This window comes from Lagopus leucura, unplaced genomic scaffold (assembly GCF_019238085.1).
Source record: "Lagopus leucura isolate 7727_CA_CO unplaced genomic scaffold, USGS_WTPT01 27389-0_obj-0_obj, whole genome shotgun sequence".
In the NCBI taxonomy this organism is placed as follows: domain Eukaryota; kingdom Metazoa; phylum Chordata; class Aves; order Galliformes; family Phasianidae; genus Lagopus; species Lagopus leucura.
This window is the reverse complement of record NW_024964363.1, coordinates 572-1,598: the sequence shown is the minus strand read 5'-3', so window position 1 is coordinate 1,598 and position 1,027 is coordinate 572. Positions and strand designations below refer to the sequence as shown.

The 1,027-nt window shown below is 68.5% G+C and overlaps 1 protein-coding gene across 1 annotated transcript; it reads left to right on the top strand.

The window, feature by feature from the left end:
* Window positions 1-39: 39 nt before the first annotated feature.
* DPM3 (dolichyl-phosphate mannosyltransferase subunit 3, regulatory) lies at window positions 40-678 on the top strand. Its single transcript, XM_042892034.1, has 2 exons — window positions 40-151; window positions 370-678. The coding sequence occupies exon 2, from the start codon at window positions 376-378 to the stop codon at window positions 661-663; it is 288 nt and encodes a 95-aa protein (XP_042747968.1). The 5' UTR covers window positions 40-151; window positions 370-375; the 3' UTR covers window positions 664-678.
* The last annotated feature ends 349 nt before the right edge of the window (window positions 679-1,027 follow it).

The window sequence follows — 1,027 nt, the reverse complement described above, 5'->3', positions numbered from 1 at the left end:
GGGGCCCGGCTGGACGTGGGGTCTGGTGGGGCCTGGGGACTGGCTGACCCTGGGGCCTGGCGGGGCCTGGGCCCGGGCCTGAGCCTGAGGCCTGGCTGGACCTGGAGCCTGGTGGGGTTTGGACCTGGGCCTGCAGCTTGGCTGTTGGAAGGTTCTGGCTGTTGATGAGTCTGGGCCTGTTGATGAATTTGGACCTGGGGTCTGGTGGGGCCTGGCTGCACCTGGGGCCTGGTGGGGTTTGGGCCTAAGGGGCCTGGTGGGGTTTGGGCCTAAGGGGCCTCGGTGGGGTTTGGGTGTAGGGGGCCTGGCAGGGCCTGGGGCTGCACTCAGAGCCAGGTTCTCCCGTCACAACCAGTGCCCTCCCCGCAGGCCGCCATGACCAAGCTGGCTCAGTGGCTGTGCGCCCTGGCCCTGCTGGGCTCCGCTTGGGCCGCTCTGGCTCTGAGCCCGGCCGGCCTGCGGCTCCCGGAGCCGTTCCGACAGGCCCTGCTGCCTCTGCCCGTCTACCTGCTGGTGACCCTGGGCTGTTTCTCCTTGGCCGCCGTCGGCTTCCGCCTGGCCACCTTCAACGACTGCGAGGAGGCGGCGGCGGAGCTGCAGGAGCACATCGCCATGGCCAGGGCCGACCTGCGCCTGCGGGGGCTGCGCTTCCCACCCCAATAAAACGGCGGGATGGGGGCTGAGTGTGGCCTTCTGTGGGGTCGTCCCCGTTGTGGGGTCGTCCCCGTTGTGGGGTCGTCCCCGTTGTGGGGTTCCTATTGCGGGGTTGTGGCCACTGTGGGGTTCCCTCCACTCTGGGGTCCCCGCTGTGGGGTTATTCGTACTGTGGGGCTCCCATGATGGGGTTGTCTGTCCCCATTGTGGGGTCCCGGCTGTGGGGTTCTTATGGGGCCGTGGGGCTCCTGTGGGGCCATGGGGTTCTTATGGGGCTGTGGGGCTCCTTTGGGGCCCTTATGGGGTCATGGGGCTCCTGTGGGGCTGTGGGGTTCTTATGGGGCTGTGGGGTTGTGGGGTTCTTATGGGGCTG